Source organism: Crocuta crocuta, unplaced genomic scaffold (assembly GCF_008692635.1).
Source record: "Crocuta crocuta isolate KB4526 unplaced genomic scaffold, BGI_CrCroc_1.0 scaffold219, whole genome shotgun sequence".
In the NCBI taxonomy this organism is placed as follows: domain Eukaryota; kingdom Metazoa; phylum Chordata; class Mammalia; order Carnivora; family Hyaenidae; genus Crocuta; species Crocuta crocuta.
Genome location: NW_027551572.1, coordinates 2,643,767 through 2,670,674, shown reverse-complemented (window position 1 = coordinate 2,670,674; position 26,908 = coordinate 2,643,767). Strand labels below are relative to the sequence as shown.

General features: G+C 42.0%; 1 protein-coding gene across 1 annotated transcript in view; it reads left to right on the top strand.

The window, feature by feature from the left end:
* Window positions 1-26,908, top strand: part of STK39 (serine/threonine kinase 39) — a 258,475-nt gene that overhangs the window by 35,853 nt on the left and 195,714 nt on the right. Inside the window, exons 4-8 of the mRNA XM_077751175.1 lie at window positions 365-473; window positions 3,613-3,754; window positions 5,184-5,239; window positions 25,917-26,026; window positions 26,263-26,364. Of these exons, the coding sequence (XP_077607301.1) occupies window positions 365-473; window positions 3,613-3,754; window positions 5,184-5,239; window positions 25,917-26,026; window positions 26,263-26,364 (519 nt within the window). The remainder of the gene's footprint in view (window positions 1-364; window positions 474-3,612; window positions 3,755-5,183; window positions 5,240-25,916; window positions 26,027-26,262; window positions 26,365-26,908) is intronic.

Genomic DNA, 26,908 nt, shown 5'->3' with positions numbered 1-26,908 from the left:
GAGAGGGAGACACAGGATCCGAAGCAAGCTTTAGGCTCTGAGCTGTCAGCACAGAGCCTGATGCGGGGCTTGAACTCACAAACCATGAGATCACTTGAGCCAAAGTGGACGCTCAACCAGCTGAGCCACCCAGGCACCCCAGGGCTCTATGGTCTCCTGTAGAGGCCTTTCTGAATTCCAGCAAGTTGATAATTAGGATGAGTGAGTTAGTTCTCGTGCAGCTTCTTTGAACTAATGATTTAGGCAGCCCCCCACATGTACTTCTAAGTAGGAGAGGTGCCTAGGTACTCAGTTGTGGTTCTCTTGTGTTTTGCTTCCTGATTTTTACCCCATGAGACTATGTCATGTTTTTTTCTTTTTATAGAAAGAAATTCAAGCCATGAGTCAGTGCAGCCATCCCAACGTAGTGACCTATTACACCTCTTTTGTGGTAAAAGATGAACTTTGGCTGGTCATGAAATTACTAAGTGGAGGTAAGTAGGTTTTGTTGTTGTTTGCTTGTGTGTTTTTTTTTTTGCCTTTTGTGCAAGCTGGAATATTGCATACGACTTTACATTTGGACCCCTCACTCTTGTATTTAAAGTTTTGCTTGGCTTATTATTTACCTAGAGAGTAAAGCCCAGGTTTCTTCACACTGATATTCAAAAGCTTTTATAACTTGGCTGAATTTCCTAGAATACCTGTGTCCTTTTCTGCCCAGCCTTCTTGATGTAGGTGAGGCTCCCTAAATACCACTGCACCCCGATGTCTCCACATGTCACCTGTGCTGTTCCGCAGCCCTAGATGTGTCCTTCCTTCTCCACCTGCTGAAGTCCTAAGAGGTCACGTCCTCTATGCAACACAAAAGTTAACTAGTCCTTCCCCTTTAAACTCTGTTTTTAATATTATTCAAGTCCTTAACACATTGCAGTATAGTGAACTACTTCAGTGCCATTTATTAAAAGTTCTGTGATGATGGAAATGTTCTGTAACTGTTCTCTCCAGTTTCCACTAGGCACATGTGGCTCTTGAATACTTGACACGTGGCTGGTGTTACTGAATTTCTGGAGGAACTGAATTTCTATTCATTTTTAACTAGCTTATATTTAAATAACCACAGATGGTTAGTGGCTATGATATTGGACAGTACAGATTTAGATTAGATTGTGGACTAGATGAGTAGAGCATGGTCTAATGGACTTCTCCCTTATTGAACCTGGCACCCAGTGGGTGCTCAGTAACTATTGTTTCATTTGAAATGGAGAGAAACTGGATGCATGCTAAATTATTTGCTTCCAGTGTTGATTGGAAGTGGCACAGTTTTCATCCTGTGGTTGCATCTGAAAAGGCAAAGTAACTTTCCCTCTCGCCTTAGATCACTGAAGTTATAAAAGCCATTGGCAATTTAACTTACAAGGCACTTTCACATTGCCATAGTTTTTATTTTAATCTTTTAACATCACTAGTTGATAGATAATGATAATGATAGCTATTAACCTTATTGAACACTTACTCTGTGGCTTGGTCCTGCTCAAGGCAATTTTTTTTTTACCTTATTTCATTTAATCTGGACAGCATCTTTGAATGGCAAGTGTCACTGTCCCTGCTCTTCAGAAAGTTCACCAAAGCTCAAGGGAGTTGGGCAGCTTGCCCAAGGTCACATACACAGTAGCTGCGAGCGCTGGAATTTGTGGCAGTAGGACCCGTGGACTTAAAAGCTATGCTACGCCACAGGAATTATCACCTTCATTTTACAGACATGAAAATTTAAGCTTAGAAAGCCCCAGTGATTTTCTTTGTAACACCCACATCTGTAACATTCCCACATCTGTCGCTCCCTATATTTCCTTCCCAGACGTGAAGTGTGGTTTAGGAGCAGAGGAAGACATTTTTCAGTGGCTGGATGAAGCCAGAACTAGCGTAGCAGAATTTGTATTCTAGAGCCCGTTTTAATCTGCAGACCTGGTTCCAGTGAAGGTGGCATTGAGGAAGCATCTTAATTTTTTTTGTTTTGTTTTGTAAAGAAAGCCTCTTGGACCAAGCAGAGGCCCAGAGCAGACAGGACAAATATGCTGCAATTGCTTTGGGTCTGCTTGCGCAGGTCTCAGTGGGGAGCCTGGGAGAGCCCAGTTCGGTTCTGTTCCCAGTCTTGTCAATCCTACTAGTCATTGTTTCCTTGAGTGCCTCCCTCCGGTTTTTAATTAAACAGGAAAAGAAAGAAATGAAGGAAAAAAGAAAAAGGCATCCTGCTAGGGGTGTTTGCGTGTGGGCACTGCTCCGGGGCTCTGCCGAGGCTGGTGCTTTGTCAGTAAAATGACCTTCACCGAGCCTCTTGTTGGCAGGTTCAAGATTCTGGTGACCTGGGCCCGTGGAAAGCCCCAGATCCACTGCTCAAGCTGAGGATTTTATATCCTCTCTTTCTTTGGATCCCAATTAATCTTTGGTTGGCTTGAAAATGTCCTGTATCCCCTTGCCTGAGGACTTGATAGAAAATTTCATTGTCTTTTTAAAAAGAATCCAATTTAGCTAGTCTCCCTGGGCTCTAGGTAAGACGAACAGGTTTTAAACAGGTTTCCACAGGTCAGGGAAACCTGGGCAGAAGTGGACCGTTGCTCTTTTTTCTTCTAGCAATCCAGAGATGGCATACACGCCTTACCAGGTATATCCTTATAAAATAAAAATGAAATGGTTGTGGAAGTATCATTTTCAAAATCACTGAAGAATTTAAGAGTCAATGAATAAATAGATGTTTTGTTTCTCCTAGGGGATAAATATGTATATGTTTTCTTTTATAATAATTTATCACATTAAATCTCTTAATGAGAGGCCGGCAGCTAGTCTGGTGTGGTAATACCCAATGGGGAAACTCAGTGCCCCCAGTTAATCATAGAGAGCCTAGAGCCAGATTCAGGTCCTGAGGTAAGCCATTTGTTAACTCTTCAGAAATGTTGAACCCCCAGGTAATTAGTGCTTTTAAAATGACCAGGAGGTTTGGAATATTAATTAGTATGTGTTGAAACATGAACTCACAGTGCCAAGGATACTACTCTGTTTGTGGTAACAAAGTACTGTGTATTAATTTCATCATGAAAGTTGGTACATTATATGGATCAAGTAAACGAAAATAAAGATTGCTCAGAGTCACAGAAAGGAATCTTCTGGTTATAAGCAGGGGTCTGGAGGCAATATATGTATATTTTTCCCTCCCCTCCTACCTGTATTCTAGATGTTCAGGGAGATCTGTGCTTCTGGCCCTCATCTGTTCACTGCAGTCTGCAGTCTGTTCCCCTGGCTGCCTCCTCCCTTTTATTTCAGTTCAGACATCTTGAATCCCCTCTTGAGTCTGTAACCAGTCGTGTATGTGTGGGAGAAAGGGAGTAACCCTGGAGTGACCACAAACAATTTTTTGGTTCCTGACCCAGAATTCTTCTCATGCTGAAAGCACTCTTGCAAACTTGGATTTCGTGTTTCTGGTCACGTGCCACCGGCAAGTGTTTGTGTGCCTTCGGAGCAATCATGTCAAACAAATGTATTTTGACATTTCCGTTCAATTTTCTAAATGGTGGTGTCCAAGCTAGAAAGGTAATGAAGGTGCTTACAAAGACCTTTCGATTCTTCTGTCTGTCCACATAGGTTCCATGTTGGATATCATAAAGTACATTGTCAACCGAGGGGAACACAAGAACGGAGTTCTGGAAGAGGCAATAATAGCAACAATTCTTAAAGAGGTTTTGGAAGGCTTAGACTATCTACACAGAAATGGTCAGATTCACAGGTATGACTTCTGCAGAGATGTTTAAATTCAGACATTTGTATATTCAGCTCTAGTTTGTAAAGAATATTAAGGAAACATGTATTGCCAGTAGGTATCAACATTATTTCTGAGCTAGGCTGAAGAGTTGTAAAATAAGTACTTAAAAGAGACGAGAATAAATTTAAAAAAAATTTTAATGTTTATTTTTGAGAGAGACAGAGCACAAGTGGGGGAGGGGCAGAGAGAGAGAGAGGGAGACACAGAATCCGAAGCAGGCTGCAGGCTCTGAGCTGTCAGCACAGAGTCCAGACATGGGGCTCAAACCCACGAACTGTGAGATCATGACCTGAGCCAAAATCATAGTTTAACCGACTGAGCCACCCACACACCCCAAGAGAATAAATTTTGATGAAATGTATTAGTATCCTCAGCATTGCTTTATCCATTTTCACTGAAATAAAAGCAGAATGTAAAAAGTACCCAGTGAATTCATTTAAAAAATTAATAATACTAGTCTTGAAGTATGATTAATTGAACAGGATAGCATCTCTAACCTTCTAATATAGTCAAAACTGTCCCACATGTTGTAATGTGCTCATTATTTTTGGCATGGTGGTATGAGGATAGGAGGGGGAACTGATTTCATCTCCTTTTGTGACATAAAATGCTGATTTTTTAAATAGCCAAACAGCCTAGAATAGGAGCATTTGATATTTCAAAAGGGTTAGTGTTACTTGGACCCCTAGGAATGGCTACAAGTAAATAAGTATTAGTAATACTGGTATTGTAATTCCCCTACCTCGCTCTTATATGTGAGCCATATATTTAAGGATATCTGCCATGTCTTTTGGTAACTAGAAAAAAATGTGACCTTAGATATCAAACTTGTAAGTGGTTATTTTTCTTTTTAAGTGGTAAGACTTCTATATAATGAAGAAATATATTATAGAATATTATAATTGGCATTTATAATCATTATATCTCCAGGGGAGAGGCTGATCCAATCCATTGTCTAAGAGGCTGCTGGGATTAATTTGTAATTGCACCGCAGACAAATTTAAGTGCAAACAGAACAGCTTTATATAGAATTATCAGCTTTAATTCTTGATAAAATGATCGTGTGGTGAGTTAATGGACAGTCTCCTACTGTATAACATAAAGAATGTACACACTCATGATTTAATTAAATTTGGATAATGATTTCACATAAAATATTTGTTACTAAAATCCTAACCATCCCCCAGGAGCAAACTATAAAATCACAGTTTACCCCTGTGACTTTTAAAATCTGGAGAGGTGTCATGCTTGCTCCCCCCCATTTATATATTTATAAAATTATAATTATGTTAAACAGCTATATGATGTGATATGTTTTTAAATCTTTCTGAGTGAACTGATGCAATATAATGTCTATATTCCATAATTCATTCTTCATTTTGTTTTCTAATAGGGATTTGAAAGCTGGTAATATTCTTCTGGGTGAGGATGGTTCCGTACAAATAGCAGGTAAAGCTGATAAAAATAAAAATTCTTTTGACAGAAGTGTTACAGTTTCAAGGAACGTAGAATCATTCCAAATAAAGAGTGAATGAATGAATGAACGAAAAAATGAATGTATGTAATCTATTTTAAGCATGTATCTGGGCTGCCCTGTTATAGAACATTTGGGTCTGAGGCAGTACATGTTTTCCTGTTGTTTTGGTAAGCTGTTGTTAAATCATCCTATAAATAATGTTATTTTAGAACATAGCCTTTTGATACAAGCAATTTTACTTTCAATTTCATTTTTGCTAACTTTCATATTGAACAAAGGTGGTATGTATATAACTGCGAGAAAAGTACTTTTGAGAGTTTTTTGATGTGTTTGAAAGTTTAGAACCTTGTACCCTTCGATTAATTTAAACCCTTCTCTTTCTGAAGCGGTGCTGAAAGCATGGTGAACCCTCAGGTCTATGGGTTGTTGTGTCTTCCCTGTGACCCTGCGTGGCCGTCCATGACAGGAGGCGTGCAGGTGCAGTGCCCGTCTGCAGAGTGTGTGCACCAGACAAGCGCCCTCCGTGTGCAGAACTTCCCATTTTGTTATTGTACCTAGAGTAACCCGAAAGGTCTGGGATCAAGTGTCTCCATGTCTGTATTGACTCTTGCTCCCCCCACATCCTCTAAGGCTTGTCTCCTCAGTCCTCTTCAGCCATCACTGCTTTTTGCATTTTTGGCTGGACGGTCCTTACCTGTACCGAACCGTCCCTGTCATCACAGGCTATTCAGCCCAGCTCTCAGGCTTCCAGGCATTGAATGCTCCTAGCAACACATCCCAGAGACGCCCTTGGTGAGATTCCCTGACGCGGCTTCTGCTGTTGAAGCGTGCTGAAGTTTGCCCCAAATGTTGAATCAGCCGGCCTGCTGCTTTTTGAGTTGGAGTGGAAGAGGCCTCTCTTCTAGCATTTAGGGTTTAGGGTCTTTATATATCAAGTTATTAGAGCAGAGTTGATCACAGTCCTTGCTTTTAGTCTAGTTTCTAGACAAATGCGAGGATCTGGGGTATTATTAGAAACAGGAGAGCTCAGCAGAAAACAAACATGCCCCCAACACAAAGGATAAGCCTTGAGTCATCTCTTTGATTCATTGTTTGTCCCTCTCTAGGTGCCAGAGAACCTGTCAGGTGATGCCTGGCCTGTGTGACAAGCACAGTGCTGACCTTGGGCTCTGTATTTAGTTGGGTATTTTCATAGGGGCTTTTATTTATTTTCTTTTAAAGGAGAGAAAAGAGGTTTTGAAAATACAAAAGGGAAATGGAGAATTTGTTTCAAATCCAATGTTTCTTCCCTGAGGAACTAATAATGAAAGCATTTGCTTTTATTAGTGCTCTCTTTGAAAAGATAGATTTAGTCAAATATTATTAGTCGTTGGCTTAAGACCACTGTGGAGGCACTCTGTGTATCAGTTAGACACAAAGGCCTTGGAATCAAAACAGGCCAGATTTAATGCCCTCTGTGCAGTGAGGGGCAGGCTGTTGCATCTCTGAGCCTCAGTTTCCCCATCTGTGAGATGGTGATGATAATGCCTGTCATTCAAGAAGACACAGATATCCTTTGCACCTATTTTTTTTGCGCCTATTTTTTTTTAAGTGTATTTATTTTGAGATAGTACAAGCAGGGGCGGGGCAGAGAGAGAGGGAGAGACAGAGAATCCCAAGCAGGCTCTGCACTGTCAGCACAGAGCCCGATATTGTGCTTGTGCAAGGTCAAGGCCTGAGCTGAAGTCAAGAGTCGGACACTTAACTGACTGAGCCACCCAGGTGCCCTGTACCTATTGAAACTTGAGCTTCAGGGCCCTGTAACTGCAGTGTGTGTCTGGGATTGCAGAGTGTTCTAGGTGGAGATAGGGTGTCTTAGTTGGAGAGGCGTTCTAGGCAGTCAGGAGGTATTCTATGTAGGCATTGTATTTATTTATTTAATTTTGTTAAATTGTCTGAAACTATTCCAGAAGAGGACCTTAATCTTTAGGATGCCAGTGAATTGGTATGAATTTTTTACTTTTAAGAAATAGAAACACTTATACCTAATTTCATATTTTTGATTTTGTATTGTCTGTCTTAAAGAGGGGCTTCCAAATTGTATAAGCTTCATGTCCCTTGAAACCTGGATCTACTCCTGCCAATATAATTGCTGCAATAGTTAAATAATAAGTGTGAGAAATGCATGGTAAAACCAAGAAAATGGGACAATAGACAGGAATACACATTATAAGCTTATTTATAGGAGCACTGTTTGTGATTGTAATAGGTTAGAAACAACTTAGGTGTCCTGGTTAAAATCATATATGGTATATCTATGTTATGGGAGACCCACCAGCTGTAATGGAGAATAAAAAGCCCTGTACATGCTGACATGAAAGAAATACTGCCAGGCTACATGGTTAAATGAATACAACATGAAATAGAATGCATATGTTACGTTGCTTTTTGTGAAGGAAATGGGGAGACATATCTCTGTATCTTTGAACAAAGAAACAGTAGAAGGATAATGGGGAGGGGGACTGTATAGTGCATACCTTTTAGAACATTGTGAATTCTGAACTGAGTATGACCTGGTAAAACCAATGAAAGGAAATTACTTAATAAACTGTCAATAAGTCGAAGTCATTTTTTAAAGCCTTTTATTATAAAAATTTTCATATGTAGCCTAAAGCAGAAAAGAGTAGGAAGAATCTCATGTATCCACCATGATCAGTTTCTGGGCATTCTTTTTTCTTTTTAATTTTTAAAATGTTTGTTTATTTGTGAGACAGAGCACAATCTGGGGAGGGGCAGAGAGAGAGGGAGGCACAGAATCTGAAACAGGCTCCAGGCTCTGAGCTGTCAGCACAGAGCCCGATGCAGGTTCTTGAGCTATCTAAGTGAGCGCCTTATATATACATATCTTGTCCTTATTCTAGGTAGTGGCTCCTACCCACAGGCCAGGGCCATTTAGAAAAAAAAAAAAAAAATACTTCGATGAAACAAGTGACAACTGAAAACATTTGTGGATAAAAGCCTCCGGCTATCTCAGCCCAGGGTGCTCAAGAGTACAAGGTCTGGTTGAAATTCCCAGGTCACCAGTCAAGCTATGAGATCTTGGTCAAGCTACTCACCTTTTTTAAGACTGTTTCCATAAAAAGGGATACAGATATAACCCCCCTCATCTTTCTTGTGTGTGAAATCAAAGGAGGCTCCGCACATGCAGAGACCCTAACAGTGGCTGGCACACGACACACACGGCAGCTGCTGCCGTACTTCTGTTCTTCACGTCACTGCCATTCTTGCTGTTCTCAGGACCAGCAGGCTTGCGCCCATCTCCCTTGCACCGCCTGGAGGTCACATGGGCCTCAAATTAGTCTTGCAAGGGGTTCAACTCTTAGGGGCTCTTCTGAGTTATAAAAAGCTAATGCTTATTAATTATGGAACTGGGAAGTTAACTTGTCATTAATCTTGCTCTAAGCTGATAAGGAAGTACAACTAAGTTTCTCTCTTTGGTGATGAAACGATCATTTCTCACCAAGAGTCAGAATAGCAGTGAGCTGCCTTTGAAATGCAAAAGCAGGTCAGCCCTTGCCTTATTCTGCCTCTTGGCACTGTGCCAGTCACTTCATCTGTTATTCTTGTCAGATTAGTGACCTGAGCTCTTCCTTCAGGCCTTCTGTAGCATATTGGCCATTTCATTTTCTCACTTGGGATCCCCTGAAGTAAGGATTCCTGACTTTTTCTCTCCCTCTTGTGCCTTGGATTTTTTCCTCACTGTGGGTGGTGGTATTGAGTGTGACCCTGTACACACTTGCCCTGTGGGGGCTGCTGGGTTCAGAAGGGCACGTGCAGAAAGCCACCTGGGTAGTTGTAGGATTAAATGAGTTCATGTGTAAAGTGCTTAGAATAGTGCCTGGCAGGGGCGCCTGGGTGGCTCAGTCAGTTGAGCATCTGACTTTAGCTCAGGTCGTGGTCTCACGGTTTGTGAGTTCCAGCCCCCCATCAGGCTCTGTGCTGACCGCTTCGAGCCTGGAGCCTCCTTTGGATTCTGGGTCTTATTTTCTCTCTGCCCCTCCCCGACTTGTGCTTTGTTTCTCAAAAATAAATAAATGTAAAAAAATTTTTTTTTAAAAAAAAGAAAAGAAAAGTGCCTGGCCAGCATAGTGAAGGTGTAGTATACAGCCGTTCTGGACTCCCCGTGGTATCCCCTTTGTGCGTGTGACGTCATGCTTGTGTCAGACCAGCTGAGAGATCGCCATCTCCCCGGTGTATAATGGTGGGTAAACAGGCAATTAAATTGTGCAGCTCCTACATCTCTGGGGCTGTGGCTTTCTGGAATTCATATTTTCATTTTTTTCCACCTTTTCTAACCTCAGCACAACATTGAATTCCTATGGTACTTTAAATTACTTTTTTTTTTTTTTTCTGGTTTTAACTATAAAATAAGATTATTGCTTTAAGAAAAACCCTTGTAATGTTTCCTTGGAACAGGCAGGCGCGGCTGCCTCTCCCTGTTTCCTAGGATTTTGACTTTCTTGGTCAGGTGGTTGGTTACTGGGACCAGGAGTCTTCGAGATCTTTGCTGGCATCATTGTCAGGTGGGTGAAGAAGGGGATGTGGGTGGGAGAGGAAAGTGGAGACTCCGCAACGGAAGAGGTAGACTTTCTCTTTTTGTTGCTACCTATTATCTTTGGGGAGATAGTACATTGCTTTTATTCAGGCTGTTTGAGTCCTTTCTTTTTACATCTTTATGTTCCTTAAGACCTGTTTTTTGAGATAAAATTTAAGCAGGGGAGAACGTTTGCATTTCTTTCTTTTTTTTTTTTTAATTTTTTTTAATGTTTTTTATTTATTTCTAAGAGAGAGAGACAGCGTAAGCAGGGGAGGGTCAGAGAGAGAGGGAGTCACAGACTGAAACAGGCTCCAGGCTCTGAGCTGGCAGTCAGCACAGAGCCCAACACGGGGCTCGAACCCACGAACCGCGAGATCATGACCTAAGCGAAAGTCGGACGCTTAACCGACTAAGCCACCTAGGCGCCCCATGCATTTATTTCTTTCAATGTATTGTTTACTTTGAGAGTATCATCATGAGCATTGTTTTCAAAAAGTATTTGTGCTATTGTAATAGAAAACATTACAATTTTTATTAAAAAAAACTACCATATATATATTTCCTTTCTCAGAACTTTTAATTAGAAAAGGGGAAATTAACGTGTCTGGTTCAGACTATGAGAAGCTCTCATTTTAAATAACCAACAAGTATGGTGAATAAAGCAAATATGCTTGGTTCTACATCTAAAAATACAAATTCTGTGGAAATTACATGTTTCTATTGACTATGGATGTAAAATAAGTAACTAATGTGTACTGAGTGCTTCCTGTGTGCCAGGCTGGGTTCTCTGTGCTGAGCCCACTATGACTTATCCACCACAGCCCATTTTACAGACAAGAAACTAAGGAGGAGAGATGGGAAGTGAGTTGCCCAGGTCACAAGTAGGTTTGAGATTCGGGGAGTCTGGCTCCAGAGCTGTGACCCCATGTCTGTGAGATTTGCAGGAAGACAGCCCTGTATCTGTGTATAAGTGATGCCAGTTTGGGGTGGAGACCAATAGCGATCACTAGCTCTTGCACCTCTCTGTGTAAGGATTCCATTTTGAAGCCAGAAACATTCTGCAAGTTTCCTCTCTCTGCTCCTTTAAGTTGAAACACAAGTCTCTGGTAAGGTTTGGGGGCATAGGAGAAGCAGTCATCTTGGGTGTCGTTTGGTGTCGAATTAAGCATAGTAGTGACGCCACACTCTTTTTGAGACCGGAAAACTTCAGGTTTGATGTAATGAATTACAACTTGGGACTGCCTACTCATAGTTTAAAAGAAAATGCGTTACTTATTATATCTTCTGTGCTCAAGGAACCTGAATATGTAACTTCCTGATAATAAACTTGGATGGGATGCCCTGGTAAATGTGAAGGTTTTTGCTACAGTATGTGACAAAAGGAGTGGCTATTTGAAAGTCACGCTCTTCCCACGGCCTAGCATTTTATTTTCCAATCTGATGTTCTGTCATATTGTCAGGAAGAGCTTAGAGCTTTCTCTGGCAAGTGACTAAGCCTGTTTGTCTGGTATTCATGAGAGACACTGCTCTAAGCAGAAATTCATACAAAACAGGTCACTTTGGGGTGGTCACTGCAAATATATTTATCCTAGGATTCTTTTAAATAGTGACCACTCCTAATGCACTATTAAAATGTTGATTTCAGAACCTTTGATTTCTGAAAAGCTTTCTAGAAACATACTACTGGATTATATTAGGTAGATCTTATGCTCATTTTCTTACTTTTGCCTTTAAACTCCGTGTGTGTGTGTGTGTGTGTGAATGTGAATTTCCCATCCCTAATTTTTTGTAACAAGTTGTTACTGAGCTCAAGCAGCCTAATACTCCAGAAGTCTAGAAATCTATAATTACATCTGTCTCAATGTATCTGAGACCATCCAAATGAAGCTTATATATGCCTTAGATTTTTTCACTAAAGCACATTGGTATGACTTTGGGTAGTGTCTCTATTTTTGGGGAAGGAGATTATATATCCTTAGTCAGCCTTTGAGTACATCTTGAAGTGTATTCAGTCTGGGTCTCGAACAACTATGACTAACGTTCTGCCATGAATACGTGCAACTCTGGTATTATTCTCAAGGAGCCAGAGCAAAGTGTGTGTGGTGCTGGAGGATTTTGTTTCTTTTTTCTTTTTTCTTTTTCTTTTTCTTTTCTTTTCTTTTCTTTTCTTTTCTTTTCTTTTCTTTTCTTTTCTTTTCTTTTTTTTTCTTTCTTTTCTTTTTTCTTCCTCCCTCCCTCCCTTCCTTTCTGGTTTTTTATTCCCATAGCCACTAGGCTCTTGTTTTNGGGCGGGTGTGGCGATTTGAGGAAAACGGTGGAGCGAGAGTATTATCTTTTGTTAGGAGGGCCTGCTGCTTCACGCAAGGTAATCTGGGATCCCTGTGTACAAGGGAGACAGCCTCCAATTACTATCAGAAAGGTCTAGTGTGCCTGGGTGGCTCCGTAGGTTAAGTGTCTGACTTTGGCTCAGCTCATGATCTCACAGTTCGTGGGTTCTAGTCCCACATTGGGCTTTGTGCTGACAGTTCGCAGCCTGTAGCCTGCTTCGGATTCTGCCCCTCCCCCAGCTCGTGCTCTGTCTCTATCAAAAATAAACATTAAAAAAAATAGAAAGGTCTGAAGGTCCCTGAGGCATCTGAATCAGGAAATGACAGTGTCATTGTATTTGTGGGTGTATTGGCTTAGAGCAGGGCTCTGTCACCAGAGTGCTGTGGTTTGAATCCTGGCATAACTCCTTCTAGCCCTGTGACCAAGTTATTTAACACTGTGCACCTCAGTTTCCATATCTGAACAATGGAAAAATACTAGAGGGTTAAAGGAATTAACACACATTCCATTTTAGAATTAGCTCACATTGCTTCTGTTTTGAAATGGGGGTGGGGCTCTTTAATTATTTAGGACGTTGTAAGATCATAAGGAGCAGGCAGGCTAGGGAGATGAGGCTGCTATGTGCTCTCCATCTGACCTGTCATATCATTTTGCTCTCCCATTTCCATTACCCCATGGATTCCCCCTACATCACCAGAGTGAAAACTCTACAGTGCACATCTGACCATATAATTCCTTTGGATAAAGATTAAAACTGTTGCTGGTGGGATAAAGCCCCAGCTCCCTAACATGGCATAGGAAGGCCCTGCCTATTTTTCCAATCTCATACGCCCGTGCTTTTCTGCTTCCTGCTTTAAGGCAAGTTCTGCGTTACCCAGCTACAAATGCAATGATTAATACAGTTAAGGAAGATTGAAGCAGAGCGTGCGAGTTGAGAACATTGGCATACTCAGAAAATAGAGTACAAGTGCAAATTAAGATCTTTGGAGGGTATCAGAGTGCTATATAGTGAACCACAATGTGTGTTTTGAGTTTAAGAAGGTTTATAATTATGTGAATTATGGTTTAATGAATTATGCCAAAACTTTTGTCTATTCATTTTTTTCTTATGTTTAAATAAACAGGAACAGCAAATTATTTAAAAAAAAAAATTAATGTGTTTATTTCTGAGAGAGAGAGAGAGACAGCATGAGCAGGGGAGGGTCAGAGAGAGAAGGAGACACAGAATCTGAAACAGGCTCCAGGCTCTGAGCTAGCTGTCAGCACAGAGCCCGAAGCAGGGCTCGAACCCACAAACCATGAGATCACAACCCGAACCGAAGTGGGACGCTTAACTGACTGAGCCACCCAGGTGTCCCTTGGGACAGCAAATTAATGTGGCTCTCTGAATTTTGGGATCTTGACAAATCAAGTGGTAACATTTGGTGAAACCCCTAGCATGAAGCAAGAATGCATTCAATGCTGGAAACCTGGTCTTCCAGTCCATCTGTCTATCATCAGTGGGAAATACTTGGGAGATTTTTTAAGCAGCTTCCTATCCTTTAACAGCTGCTAGCAGTTGCTTGAGCAACAACATAAGGAAGTATTATGGGGTGAACACAATGGGGGGAATCCCTTTGCTCTGCTCCTGCTGGAGTATTTCCCCGGTGTGTATATTTAGCTGCATGGGGCATAAGGTTGAGCTTCAAGGTTTGAGCATTTAGGACATGGGGCAGTTGGGATTTGGGATCCTTCTTCCTTCCCTGCTCCTCTCCTCCCTTCCCTCTTTCCTTCCTTCTCTTCCTTTCTCCCTTCCTGCCTTTAAGGGCCTGCAGTGTCATTAAATTACACTTTATATATTACCACATGCTGCTGAGGTCTGGGAAAAACATGAGTTGTTCGACTTCAAGCAGAGCAGTCCAACTCAGTTCTTCATATGATCATTTCTTCATTTATTTTTCTGCTTCCCAGAACCTGCTTTTGTTATGACAAAAAAACGGTCCTTCCCAGGAGAAAAGGCCAACATTAACTGTGTGGGTTTTATGCACCTGAAGTGGTGGTTGGCAGATGTTTACTGCGTATTTGCTGTGTTGTAGACATAGCCCTCTGAGCGGCTGTGATGCTTACAAGAGAGACCTCATGTCTGCTGTCCTAAGTTTACCGTTCAGGTGAAATAGATATTAAACAGTTAACTATTTAGTTTAATTTCAAAAATTTGTAAGCAGAAGGAAATGTATATACCTGGGGAAACTAGGTTTCCCCACATTCATGAAATCTAGTGTAATACATTGCCATGGGGATAAATCTTTTTTAATATTTCATTAAATTTTTTTATGCTTATTTATTTTTGAGAGTGGGAGAGAAAAAGCACAAGCCAGGGAGGGACAGAGAGAGAGGGGGACAGAGGCTCTGAAGCAAGCTCTGCTTGTCAGCATGGAGCCCAGTGCAGGGCTCAAACTCAGAAACCACAAGATCATGACCTGAGCTGAAGTCAGACGCTTAACTGACTAAGCCAACCAGGCACCTGGGATAAATCTTAAATGTGTATGGTAAATAGGAATGATTTAGGAAAAGGTGTTTTTGTAGTAACATAAGTTACTGAATGTATCATACCATACACTGGAGATTTTTAGGAAATTTGAATAGAGTTCACATTTATTTATACTCTGGAATATAAATTTAACACTTGATTACATGGAATACACTTGAAGACACAGTAGCAGAAGACTATCTAGCTTTCCAAGTCACTGACAATCTGTGCCCCCAGCCAAGTCTTTTGCTGGCCATAGTCTGTATCACCTATAAAATAAGGTTCTTGGGTTCTCAAGTTTCCTTTAAACTCTAAAGCTGGTATAATTTCAACACAGGAAAACTCTATAACCTGCATGCCCCCTAACAGAATGCCCTTCACACAGTTTTCCCTGCTTCTTTTAATGGCAGCTCTGTCCTTGCATGGAATAGACCAGGAATTAATATTTCCTGCTCCTTCTCTTTCTCTCATACCCCTCCTGCCTGGTTTGTCAACAACTCCTCTTATTAACCACGTCTCACCACCTCCCCTTCTGTCCTCCTGGTCCGGGCCACCATCAGCTCTTGCCTGGGTTATTGTGGTGATCTCCTCTTCTGCTCTTGCCCGCTTTGTTCTCTATATGGCGGCCAGAGTGATGCTGTTAAACCAAGTTGAGCTTGTGTCATGCCTTTACTTAAAGCCCTCAAATGCCTTCCCTCTCATATTGAAATCAAAAGTATTAAAGCCCACCTGGTCTTACAGGATCTGGTCCCTAATATTATCTTGATGATCTCATCTCTTCCTCTTCTCTCTTACTCCATTCCAGGCAAACTGGTCTCCTTGCCATGCATACCCCTGCCTCAGGACCTTTGCATTGGCTGCTCTATCTGGAATAGTCATTTCAGTACCTTCTTTAGAACTGAGCTCAAATGTCACATCAGTGAGGCTTTTATGGCCATCTTATGGTAAATTGTAGCCTTCTTTACCCTGTTCTCCCTACACCCTGATCTATTCTTCTTTATTGCATATACCAGTGTACACTGTGTTAGTGTTTTTGAGTGTGGTCTTAGGTCAGCAATATCACTGTCACCCTAGGAACTTGATAAAAATGCAGATTCTTGTGCTCTTCCTCCCTGGAGCTTCTGAATCTAAAATGTGGGAGGTGGAGCCTCTTCTTTTATTTGAAGAAGCCCACAGGTGCTTCCGATGCACACTGCTATGCGTTACACTTAGTAATTTTGTGCATTAACCATATTTACTTCTCCTTCCACTCCTGCTCCAGCTTAAAGTCCAGCTCCATGAGGGCAGGGTTTAAAACTGGAAATGACACTTAGAGCACAGTAAATAGTTGCTAATGAATGAGCTAATGAAAATATGACCATTTAGCAAATTTAGATTAAAAGAATACTGAGCAACAAAGTTTAATATATGATCCTTGTATTTCAGTGACTTCCATGTTAAGTGTTTTAAATGTGAGGTTTTCTTTATTGCAGACTTAAAAATCTGCAGCTTCCTTGAAGATTGCAGTAGCCTCAATAATCCTTCTGAAAACTTTGTGGAAATGATGTAAATTGTTTGCTTAAATACTTGCGGCAACTGGAATGGTGCTATTTTAATCATCTCCCATAGGGACCATCTCTTGTAAAGTGTACAGATGGGTTCTCCGAGGTACGGTGTCCACTAGGACTTGAGGCGTCCCCTCAGCCACCTCTGAGTCAGCGCTTTCCTGTGCCTTCTTTTGCCTGGGTTTGCAGGGCTCCTCAGCAGGAACGAGGGGATGGCCTTCCCTGTTTCCACTCAGACTTGGCTTTTGGTACCCCGAGATCTGATGACACTCTAAGGATCGCAGGGCTCCAGGGGAGTGAAAAGCTGTTCCTACTTAATTTATAAGCAGAAATACAACAAACAGAAAAATGGGTAGAAAGGCTGAATGTAATTGCACATTAAAAAAAATAAAACTGGAAAACTGATTTGGTCAGTGAAGCTAAAAACACTTTCCCAGAGTACGTGGTCACTGGGTGAGCATCAGCCAGAAGGAAACAATACTGGAAGCCTGTTGGCTTCCACATACGTGATGGAACTTTGGCTGGGGTGGGGCGTGCGGCGGCTTTGCTGTTCTTCAGACGCTGTATCAGGAGAGTCATTTTGACCAGTGTGTGATGCAATCAGAACTGTACTTTAGGGAGATTATTCTGGATAGAATAAGTGGTCCGTCTGGATTGCAGTTGGAAGAGGTGAGATTTGATTCCGAAGCTCCTAAACACTTTATTTACCCTGGTCTGTCCTTTCCTTCTCTCACCAAGAAAATCCACAGGGAAAGGGCACCTAGGAATTGCCAGCAAGCAGAAGATGACACTTTTAGTTCTGTACTGAGTGTTGTATATTAGGCACATTAACATATTTCTTCTGCTCATGTTGTTTAGGTCACATAACATTGCTGTTTAAATTAACATCGCTTTTCTTCTCATTAGCTCTCACTAGAAGGTCTGAATCAGAGCTCTGCAAGCCCCCTGGCTTCTAACCCCACATCAGCTAGACACTATTGTGAACACCCCCTGCTTCCTGAATGTGAGTGGGGTGCTGCATCACTGGCACACCTTCTATAAAAAACATTAGAAGAACTTTAAAATGAAGCAACTTTAAGGGTGCCTGGGTGGCTCAGTTGGTTGAGCATTCAACTCTTGATTTTGGCTCAGGTCACGATCCCAGGGTTGGGCTCTGCGCTGAGGCGTGGAGCCTGCTTAAGATTCTCTCTCCCTCAGCCCCTCTCCTGCTTGCGCGAGCATGTGCATTCTCTCTAAAACAGAAACAACTTTCTGTAGCCTGCTCTGTTAAGAAAATGTTTGCTTCTGTTTTATACCCGTTGTTATATAGTTTGCATAATTTAAATTGTAATGTACTTCTTTATATACAATGTTTATTTTTCCAACAGTGGTGGCATAAGGTTTTAAGGAAACCTGTGGGACTCAGGAAAGCCGGATGCTGGCAGTCCTGAAAATGTTCCTGGGTGTTTAGAAGTACGCTTCAATTTTGCCAGTAAAGCCTTAAGAGTCTCTTGTGAGAAAACAAAACAAAACCCCAAAACCGGGAATCAAACCAAATTATTAAGGGATTGTTTTTGATGACATAAATATAACATTTCAGAATAACCAAAGAACCTCATACTAGTTTTTCTATGTTAGGTAATCACAACTTGATCTTTACTCAGGAAAGAGCTCAAGATTTTGTGCAGTATTAACCCCATTATTCCACCTTGCGTTTCCTTTTCAGTTCAGAAAGGAACTGACCAAAACCTTCTCAAAAAGGAGACCAAGGCTAAGTGGCTGACTCCTGTGAAGGGTGAAGAGCTGTGGATTTTATTCAGGCCCTCAATAACTTGCTATGTGGTCTTTAGCAAGTCATTTAATCTTTTTAATTCCTTCTTCTTTTTCAATTCCAATATCCACTACATCATCATATTTTCCTAAGAACTTATCTAATCCCTTACATTTCCAGAGTCTCTATTAAATTTTAGGCCCTGTTGATTTTACTCCTGACTATTCCTAAACAACTGCTTTTCCCAAATTTCCTCTTGGGCTAGAGAAAGTGCAACAGTAGTCCAGGGTGCTGAGTGGATGGGGCTCAGCTTCCCTTACCTGGGACTGAGGCTCCGTGGGTGGGCTCCTCTACGGTCTCCGTGCTTCTCTGCTTTTCTAGACCAAGACACTAGGGGAAAAGAGACAGATTCGAGTAAGGAGCCACCAGGATTTTCTGTAGCTGCGATGGCTCCTGCTATCTCAGACCCCCAACCAACCACGTGCAGGTCTGAAGGGATCTGATCTGTCGTAACCCATTTTGAATACATTTTAGGAAGCTCTGAACCATCAAATGCTGATTCCACGATTCTCTGTCCAAGGGTTGAACTAACTTGAGCCAGTTTCTCATGCACAAGTCAGGTTCCTCCTTATAGGTATTGATAGCTGTTACAGATGTTTGAGGCAGGTTATGTTTGGCCCTTCAACAGCAACGCCACTCCCAGGTTTTAAGGCAATCGAGTTTCAGACCAAATTTTGCCTTTCATTAGCAAACAAGCCCCTAAAGAGCTCTCAAATTTGTTCTGCACGCTCAAGGAAGTTCTTGCTCTCTGTCTTTCTAGGTGAATGAAAATTCCCTCGAAGCACACATGCCAACATTCCAGATGCAATCTTCTTAGACACTTGGACTTGGAGTCTAGAATCAGACTAGGCCTAGAACTGGGGAGGGATTTAGCTTACTCTTGGGCCTGGCTACATTCTTTTTATTCACGCAAGAATGAGAGTTATAACTAAAATATTTTAGCCCTTCTCTGTGTGCTGCCTTTACTTTCATCAGTGAAAGCCTGTTTCCGACATGCATCATGCCTGCCAACAGGTGACTGGCATTAATATTCTCCAATAATAGCCCCTTTTGGGCATTCACCTGGCTCATACTTATCTATACTTAGATACAGATAACAGAAATACTTGTAGCAGCTGCCTCTCGCATCCTTAATCAAACGCTACCAGAACCTTCCGGCACTGGGCATCCTGGGTCAGGATACCAGCTGACCACTTGGGTCTCATAAATAAAATGTTGCATGGTGTATGGTAAAGCCTTTTAGGTAAATTTTAGACATCGTAACAGCTTAGCAGATTAGTTTTGCAGACTAAACCAGGGGGGCATAATTGCTCTATTTTGCCTGTCCAGTTTTTTAAAAACAAATTTGTTTCCAGTACCAACAGAAAAGAGAGCTTTCACATAAAGATCTCGATATTTGGCTCACTGTGAGAGAATTGGGACATTGGCTGCACCAGGCCCTATTCCTCTGTGGTGCTTCTCTCTTCCAGCAGCCTACTTTAGAGCGGGGGCAGGGAGCACTGAGAAGGGGCTCCTGGGGAGGGCCCAGCACTTCCGAGGGTCCCCCTGTGCTGACGCTAAGTATCAAGTGCCCTTTAATCATTGAGACCGTGCTGCTAGTTTGCTGGGACCCTCCTCCCTCCTTTTTTCCTGCCTGGCCCCTGTAGGTATTTGAGTGTTCCACCCCTGCAGCTGTCAGACACTTTTTCTTCGTGGCTCAACACTTGTGCTTTGCTCACGCTGTTCCTTTGTCTAGAATGCCATTTCCTTTTAGGCTTGCCTACCCAGGTCTTAACTTCTTCTTGAAAGCCAGGCCCAGGGCCCCCGTGGATGTGGAATCTTTTGTGGCTCTTACACTCCTAGCTCCTCTGTGTCTACACAGACAACAACACATAGTAGTTCATGTTTCATGCCTTCCCTCTCCTCACTGGTAATATTCTTAAACTCAGGATATACGCCTTTGTTCTACCGTAAACCAAAAAAAAACTCATCCCCTCACCCCAGTTCAGAGGTAGAGAATAGTACCTCTATTGATCTGCCTGACAGTTATTTTAAAGCATATTTATATGTGGTGAAAAGAAGCAGGACCGTGTTATTGATGGGGTTCTTCAGCAAGTAGCTAAGGAAGAATTCTTGAGACATCTTTGGTGTAAAAAGTGATTTTATTAAAGACATTTTTTTGTAATGTTTATTTTTGAGAGAGACAGAGTGTGAGCTGGGGGAGGGGCAAAAAGAGAGAGAGAGAGAGAGAGGGAGACACAGAATCTCAAGCAGGCTCCAGGCTCTGAACTGTCGGCACAGAGCCAGACACGGGGCTCGAACTCACGAACCGTGAGATCATGACCTGATCCGAAGTCAGACGCCCAACCGACTGAGCCACCCAGGTGCCCGTAAAAGGTGATTTTATTAAAGCCAGAGGACAAGACCTGTGGACAGAAAGAACTGCACTGGGTTGGGAGGAGTGACTGATTATATACTTATTTTTTTTTAATGTTTTATTATTTATTTCTGAGAGAGAGAGAGACAGCGTGAGCAGGGGAGGGTCAGAGAGAGAGGGAGACACAGAATCTGAAACAGTCTCCAGACTCTGAACTAGCTGTCAGCACAGAGCCTGATGCAGGGCTCAAACCCACGAACTGTGAGATCATGACCTGAGCTGAAGTCGGTCGCTTAGCTGATTGAGCCACCCAGGTGCCCCTGATTATATACTTTTAAGTTAGTGGGGGTTAGGGATAGTGTAAGCCTCTAAGGAATTGGGAAGCAAGGCTTTCAGGGGCTTGAGGGGCTAGCTGTTGTTAAGATAAAGGTTACTTTTAAAAGTCTTTAATAAAACAAAAACGTCAAGGAAGTAAAAGACAGCCATCAGTTGCTTGAGGAAGGCCATGCGCTGCATGTTCCAGGTGTCTGCAAGCCGTACAGAGATTTAATTGTAGCTACATTTCTCTTGCCTTTGTTTCCCTCATCACTCTAAATATGAACGTAATATAATAAAAAGCATAACCAAGAGGCTAGGTAAGGAAACAGAGTCCCAGAAGCCCAGGCTAAGGGTGTTGCCAACCCCTCAGCGCAGCCCTGGCCCCTGCCAGTGAGGACCGGGCCGTGTTGTTTCCTGCCCACTCTCCAGATTCGGTGTCTGTGCCGCAAACCCTGGGGATCCGCCGCAGGGCTTAGCATTCACATGTATCAAGTAAGACAGTTCCCAGAGTTACTTAATCGTACACCACACCTTAGGCAAAGGTGTTGCCCGCGCATCAGACTAACCGTACCCCAATACGAAGGCGTCAGCTGTGGCAAAGAGCCCCGAGAGTCAGGCGCCAAAGATGCTTCTGTTAGTAATAAGGGTGAACGGAACGCCCCCTGCCGCTCGCCCTGCGCTTACTGAAGGGAACAGCGTACCTGGACCACGACAAAGCATCGGGCGCACAGGCCACGCCCTGAGTGCAAGGCTGGTGATGGATTCGGGGAATAAACAGCAAGTGGTTGGGCAGCGCCCAGCTCAAGGTCTGCATCTGCGAGTAGGGGCAGCTGAGGCGGGGGAGGAGGAGGAGGGGAGTCGGATGTGCATGTGCGTGTTGTGCTCAGAGACTCTGACTTCCTCCCGGGGAGCAGAGGGCCCTTCAAGCCTTTCAAGAAGTCGGGGAGAGAGAGAACTAGGTGCCAGGGTGCCATCTCCTGGGAAGCGGGACGACGGTGGGGGTTCAGCAGGCCACCCCAGCGGCAGTGCGGAAGGAGCGAGGAGGGTGGATTCAGAAGATGTGAGAGAGCCTTCAGTTACTGGGATGAAAGCATCCTTTCTGGTTTGGGATGCAGTTATTTCTGGAGGCAGGAAGACGGGCGGGCTAGCTCTGTGTGTAGCCCGAGATCCCGTGTCGCCGCAGAGATGTTTACGGTTTCTGACCCACGTCTGTCTGGTTGTGCTCCGTTTGGCTGTGTAGACGGACTCCTCCGAAAACAAGGGCTCTTTTCAGTGCAGCGGTCCACCACCTCGCTCTCCCTGCCCTAGGTACACTGGTCGGAATACCGGTTTTCGTTTTTACACAGGAACCCTGTGTTCTCTGGTCAAAATGTTTCTCAGCACATAGAAATCTTTCTGTATACACACTGGCAATACATAGAAGCACATCGTGCATTTATTCTGTAGTCCTAAGGGTGAGTAGATGTTAGGATTGGCGTTTTCTGCTCCTGGAATTTTTTGTTCTGAGCAGTAAAGACATTTAACCATCTGTTTATGGCTTTAAAGTGAGTGTTCTAAGTGGAGCCTATGAATAAATACGTGAATCATGAAGGATATATTGAAGGGGTATTGTCAGTAATAAGTTGCTACTGTGCATCTTTTTCAATTGTTTTTGCAGTATTAAACAAGTCTAATGTAATCATATGGTATTTTTAAGGAATTAAAAAAATTTAATGTTAACTATGGATTTTTATCTGAATTATATCTTCTAGGAGAGACTAGGGTATAGGATTGCTTCAACTGCATTAAAAAAAATCTTTTTCCTTAGAGTAATTTCTACCCATAATTTTAGTTATTTACGGTTGATATGTACTTAGTACTATATTGTTACAAAATTATTGTTTTTTTATAATGTTTATTTATTTTTGAGAGAGAGAGAAAGCATGCAAGTGGGGGGTTGCAGAGAGAGGGGGACAGGATCTGAAACAGACTGTGCTGACAGTACACAGCCTGATGTGGGGCTTGAACTCCTGGACCGTGAGATCATGACGTGAGCCAAAGTTGGACGCTTACCTGAATGAGCCACTGAGGTGCCCCACAAAATTATTTTATTTTGATTTTAATTTTTTGAAAGTATTTATTTATTTTGGGGAGAGTGCATGCCGGGGAGGGGCAGAGAGAGGGGGTCAGAGGATCTGAAGTGGGCTCTGTGCTGACAGCAGAGAGCTGATGCTGGGCTTGAATTCACAAACCTGAGATCATGGCCTGAGCCAAAGTCGGACGCTTCACCGACTGAGCCATCCAGGCGCCCCACAAAATTATTTTAATAGAAATGGAATGTTGGAGGGGCACCTGGGTGGCTCAGCCGGTGAAGTATCCGACTTTGGCTCAGGTCATGATCTCATGACTCCTGAGTTCAAGCCCCACATTGGGCTCTACTGACAGCTCAGAGCCTGGAGCTTGCTTTGGATTCTGTGTCTCCCTCTCTTTCTGCCCCTCCCCTGCTTACACAGTCTGTCTGTCTCTCTCAAAAAGAAACAAACGAAAAAGAAATGGAGTGTTGGATTCATTGTTGAACTGAAACTTCAGAAATACAAATTAAGTTGAAATTAGTATTTTTCAAAGCTCATCATATTATCTTTTCCTCTAGCTAAATATTGTAGATGTTTACAAATGCTTTTATTCACCTAGCTCTTCTGTAAGAACATGAATTTATTTCCTCCTACCTACAGGACACTGGCTTACTGGTTCTAGAGATTTCTTTTCACAAGACTTCATTTTTCTGATGAAATATAAGAATTCAAATAGTTTCAGTTTGGCACACATGTGCAAATTAAATTATATAGCATTTTCAAAATACACTTTTGCTCAGTATTAACATGAGAGTAGCAGTTGGAACAAAGACTCCATTTGTCAATTTTTATTCCTTTTACTTGTACTTGAAATCCTTTAGAGAGTTGAGTAAATTTAAATGTAAATAAAACGAAACAGCCAATGTATTTCAACTGAGGGAACTGGTTACAGTGTTATTGCATAACTTCATATCCAAGAATGCTAATACCTTTTCACCTTGGTTTGTGCTTGACTTTGTTCTTGGGTAATTGCTGTTGCCTTGGTAGTCATCAAAGGGGACCAGCAAAGGAGAATTAAATGAGAGGAATTTGCAGGGGCTCACACTATACAGTCTGCTGTGGCATTTTGAGGTGTTGACTACCTTTTTAAGTTACTATTTATCAGGTTACTATTGAGCTGTCCTTGAGTTGGCTCTACCTGGTAGGTCTCTACTAGCCCTGAGTAGTTGGTATTTGAACTTACTGACTAGTTTTAACTTTTAATAAAAATCTAAGCAGAAATGCATGCATTAATAATCACTAGGTATTCCTTTCTCTTTTGTAACATACAAACATTTTTGCATAGGGGTGCCTGGGTGGCTTAGTTGGTTGAGCGTCTGACTTCGCTTAGGTCATGATCTCGCGGTTCGTGTGTTTGAGCCCCGCGTCGGGCTCTGTGCTGACTGCCAGCTCAGAGCCTGGAGCCTGTTTCGGAGTCTGTGTCTCCCTCTCTCTCTGACCCTCCCCTGCTCACGCTGTCTCTCTCTCTCTCCTAGAAATAAATAAAAATATTAAAAAAAAAACATTCTTGCATAAATGCATGCGTATAATTGTATACACTATGCCTAATTCATCTGCTCACTAAAAGAATTTCTAGAATGTAATGGATGTTAAGAAAAGTGTTTTTTTAAATACAGAGAACAAACTTAGGGTTGATGGGAGGTGGGGGACAGGGGAAAGTGGGTGATGGGCATTGAAGGGGGCACTTGCTGGGAGGAACACTGGGTGTTGTATGGAAGCCAGTTTGACAATCAATTATATTAAAAGAAAAAATTTTTTTCATTCTATAAACTGTTGTATCTATACCTATGAAAATTATCCAGAAACCAAACATAGGAAAAAAAGCCACAACAATCTTTGCTGACTGAGCTTTTCCTTTGTGTTGATTGCTACATATGTACAAACCTGGGCATGTTGGCTTTATGTACCTGAGTTTGTGGATTTGCTGGATTTGCTGTTATGATTTTGCCTGAGGTGTTAGCACCATTTAAACAAGGCCATGAGAATGTGGAAGATGAATGTTACTTATCCTTTATTTTAAATTTTTATTGAGCTATAATTAATATACAGTGTTACATTAATTTCAGGTGGACAGTTTAATGATTCAGCAATTCTAGACACTACTCTGCTCATCACCATAAGTGAACTAATCCCCTTTATTTCACCCGTCCCCCAAACCACCCTAAGGAAAAAGAAAACCCACTCCCCAAACATTGGTGATGTGGAATTAGAGACTAGAAAATAATCATCGTAAAAGAAAGACAAGAAAAGAAACTACATCACAGGGACATCTGAGTGTTTCAGTAGGTTAAGTGTCTGACTTCAGCTCAGGTCGTGATTTCATGGTTCATGAGTTCGAGCCCCATGACGGGCTCTGTGCGGACAGTTCAGAGCCTGGAGCCTGCTTCAGATTCTGTGTCTCCTCCTCTCTCTGCCCCTCCCTGCTCTCTCTCTCTCTCTCAAAAATAAATATTTAAAAAAAAGGAAGCTACCTTAAATACTTAAAAATTTTTTTTTAATGTTTTATTTATTTTTGAGAGAGAGAGAGAGAGCAGGGAGGGGCAGAGAGAGGAGGAGACACAGAATCTGAAGCAGGCTCCAAGCTCTGAGTTGTCAGCACAGAGTCTGACACGGAGCTTGAACCCACGAACTGTGAGATCATGACCTGAGCCAAAGTTGGATGCTTAAATGACTGAGCCACCCAGGTGCCCCGGAAACTACCTTACATACTATTTTTACTGCTTCCAGTGCTACTCTTATAAATGATTTCAGCTAAAAACTGAGATGCTTTATATTTAGGGCATTAAGCATGTGTTATTATTTTTATTGCTGTCATCCATTATGGTTAGTTATGACTTTTGATACCTTTTTGATAGAAAATAAAATTTGGTACACTAAGCTTCCAGACTGGTGGGCTTGCTGACCCATTACTCACGCTGGTGTGGTCTAAAGTGTAGGGTGGCAGATGGCAGGTCTGCCTTGGCGTGTCCCTGAGAGAGCTCCCAGATGTTTGGGACAATTAATTCATCATCATGGGAAGGCTCACCAGGAAAAGAGATGTTTCTGAAGCCAAAATTTGTTTTATATAAAATAATGGTGCTTTTTTTTTTTCTTTTAGATTTTGGGGTAAGTGCATTCTTAGCAACAGGGGGTGATGTTACCCGGAATAAAGTAAGAAAAACATTTGTTGGTACTCCGTGTTGGATGGCCCCTGAAGTCATGGAACAGGTAAAGAATACATAAATAAATAAAATACTAAAAAGTGATGTTTTTGTATCATTAAATACACTAAAATTTCATTCAAATCAGTTTACTAGAATGCATCATGTAGTTCAGATTTAATTCCTGATTGCTGAGCCTTAGCAAAGTAATATCGAAGTGGTAATAAATGCTATAGACTCCTGACTTCAAGATGTGTGACCTGCCAATTTTATAATTGTGTTTTTTCCTGGTTCTTTTTTCAGGTGAGAGGCTATGACTTCAAGGCCGACATGTGGAGTTTTGGAATAACTGCCATTGAATTAGCTACAGGAGCAGCGCCTTATCACAAATACCCTCCTATGAAAGTAATTACAATTGGAAATGATATGTTGGGCTTGAAATAGGGTTTAATAGAATCGGTTCTGTAATTCTTTTAAACATAGTCATTTTTCTCTTAGACCTGAGGAGAATTAATGGAGGAATGTAGCCAAGTTAAATGTTGTCTGATGTTCTCAGTGGACAAAATAGGACACAAGCGGTACAATTCCCAGCTTTGAAGCTCGCTTTGACATTCTTAGCACAGAACTGTCCGAAGAGTGTGATTGGATTGGTGGATGGAGACTGAGAACTGTGACACATGCTGGTCATTACTCCTCTGAGAGCAGAATACCCCGGACCTCCGAGGAAAATCTAAAAATAGATTATAGTGTATCATCTGCAGATGGATTTCCCCAAATGATCTGTAACATTTCACCCATGTGCTCATACTGTCGTATTGGTGATTCATCTGAAATAAGTGAGCCCAGTGTTTTTAGGCAACAGCCTACATCTGGATACTGTTTTCAGACTTTCGTTACTCTTTTTTTTTTTTTTTTTTGATGTTTTATTTATTTCTAGGAGAGAGAGAGA